Below are 2,240 nucleotides of genomic sequence, written 5' to 3' on the forward strand. Positions count from 1 at the left end.
TACTAGGGCCCAACCATCATTTTCTCTCTCTCTCTCTCATTACCACCCCTGTGCTTCCCAGGTCTTCTTTCTCTCTGTTTAATTCACCCTGTTATTGCAATTAGTTAATTAATATTGTTTAGTTAGTTTTGTTTAGCTAATTTCAATTTGATTAGATTAGTTAGTTACATTTGTTAGAGAATCTGGTGTGGATAGTGGATTAGGTCTTGCTTGCTTAATGCTGCTGTCTGTGCAATCACTGTTTGTAGTTCATTATATTTAGTTTGTTCAATTGTTCTTAAGTTGTTAGGATTGGGGTTGGTTAATGGAAATTACTGAGATTGATGTTTTACACTGCTGCTGTGTAAATTCTCATTGCCAGTAGATTAGGCAATGCTATAGCATTCTATTAAAATAGAACATAGTTGAATGCAATCCTTAAAGAGAAAAATTTTAAACAAGTCCTTTCCTTCAAGAATAAAATAGTTTCATCTACTTCCAAATCCCTCTCCTTATACAATGCTTCTCTATTGAAAGAACCCCTCAACATAATATGCTTCTTGCTTAAATTGAATGAAATTACCTTGACAGTGTTAACATAAAGCTTGGGTCCCATGAGACTGAACTGAAGTGATGGAGACATGTTTTTCTTATGCTTGTGGCCATATCCAAGAGGCAGATCTCCATACATTGGTGCCCATTGCCGTGGCAACTGAAATTCCAGAAAATGATGGAGATCTTCTATGGCAGGTTTATCTATTTGATACATAAAACTCTCAGAAAAACATGTACTAGAGATATTATATTATATTATATTACTCATTCTATATTTGTGCCAAAAGTAATTCAGAAATGTTTGCTCACATCTAAGATACAAATTAACGGCATGACTCAAGAATCCATTGCCTAGAACAGAGTTGAGTAAGGAAGTAATAGGAACAAAAGACATTGATATGACATTGGGGGATTGTAGTATGGTTTGAAGCCACTGGTTATAAGGCTGACGAATATCAATGCCTCCCCTGCGGACCGAAACATCATTCTTGGAGTGGCTTTTTACAACTGGTCTTCCAGCAGGAGGAAAATGGTTCTGCCTCCACAGCTTGGCATGATCATCCTGAAAGTAAACATGGTTGAATTATGTTAGAGGTTTCTTTCTTTTTTCTACAATGAAACGGAAGGTGTATATGGTGGTTGATATTTGCCTTCAGTTTTCCTGATATTTGAGCAGGATTAGCATTGGAAGATGGATTTGAATCCTCTGAAAACCTCTCATCAGCTAGTTGTTTTAGTAGTTTCTGCAGTTCAGCGGGTGGAAGATCTGAAATCTTTGACTGCTTGATGTGGACCACATCTTTACCTCCCATCTTGACGTCAACAATCACATGGGTGCCATACTTGTCAATGAACCTGATGAACAACATAAGCATATGCTGTGTTAAATTGATTGAACAAGCTTCATGTTTGTGTTTCTGTTTCTAAAAAATACTTACGAGGCAAGAGCTGCAGGGTTCCAGGAAGAAGGAACATCTTTCTTGACTTGATCCGAAAGGGTTAAGTTAGTTCTATCCGAAATAGGATTGGGGGAGGTTACAAAACGGCGTCGTTTTTCTCTCCAGGGACTTATATGTCCTGTTACGAAATGCTCCATGCCACCTGACTTCCGTTACGGCCACCTCAGCGCCACCTCTACCAGCTCATCCTTTTCCGTTCAGTGCAAACGACTGAATTTAACGGAAGGACATAAATATCCACGTTTTTCAGAAGTCAGGGGTTTAAATATATTTTCTATTCTTTGAGGACGAAAATGTATGCGAAAAAAAATGTCAGGACGAAAATGTCCTTTATTCTTAATAATATTTTATCGTTTCTCTAGTTTCTCGATACGTCTTGATGGAAATCTAAAAGGGTCTTTGAGAAGACCTTGAGTGGGGTGAGATTTTTTTAAAATAATAAATAACTTCGAAAATCAATTGTAAATTACCAAATTATTATTTCTAACTTTTAAGTTTCTACTCTTTAATTAAACGTAGTAAAAATAATTTTTGCAAATCAAACTACTAAACGTAAATTGTTTAATTCATATAAATTAGTTAGGACAAAATTTATTATATAAACCAATCAAGGTTAGCTCTAGTCTACTACTTTAATATTTTATCCCTAATGTTTCGAGTTCAAGTTTAGAAAAACATTAGAGTTAATAGTTTATTATTTTCGGTTATTATTTTTAGTTATTAATCTAAATTTTTTAGTTTAATAAT

At 35.1% G+C, this 2,240-nt stretch overlaps 1 protein-coding gene across 1 annotated transcript; it reads right to left on the minus strand.

Annotated features, from left to right (window-relative positions):
• On the minus strand, window positions 329-1,642 carry LOC110265381 (MACPF domain-containing protein NSL1-like). The gene is made up of 5 exons (XM_021108359.1): window positions 1,473-1,642; window positions 1,185-1,389; window positions 844-1,096; window positions 476-735; window positions 329-385 (listed from the first exon to the last, which is right to left on the minus strand). The coding sequence occupies exons 1-5, from the start codon at window positions 1,628-1,630 to the stop codon at window positions 329-331; spliced, it is 933 nt and encodes a 310-aa protein (XP_020964018.1). The 5' UTR covers window positions 1,631-1,642.

The sequence above is a fragment of the Arachis ipaensis genome, chromosome B08 (assembly GCF_000816755.2).
Source record: "Arachis ipaensis cultivar K30076 chromosome B08, Araip1.1, whole genome shotgun sequence".
Lineage (NCBI taxonomy): Eukaryota > Viridiplantae > Streptophyta > Magnoliopsida > Fabales > Fabaceae > Arachis > Arachis ipaensis.

What these genes read in the sequence shown, in the direction of transcription:
- LOC110265381 (XM_021108359.1), bottom strand. Translation starts at nt 1,630, where the DNA reads ATGGAGCATTTCGTAACAGGACATATAAGTCCCTGGAGAGAAAAACGA. An exon ending in AAATATCAGGAAAACTGAAG is followed by an intron (nt 1,097 to 1,184) that starts GCAAATATCAAC and finishes GTTTACTTTCAG; the next exon opens with GATGATCATGCCAAGCTGTG. An exon ending in CGTTAATTTGTATCTTAGAT is followed by an intron (nt 736 to 843) that starts GTGAGCAAACAT and finishes TGTATCAAATAG; the next exon opens with ATAAACCTGCCATAGAAGAT.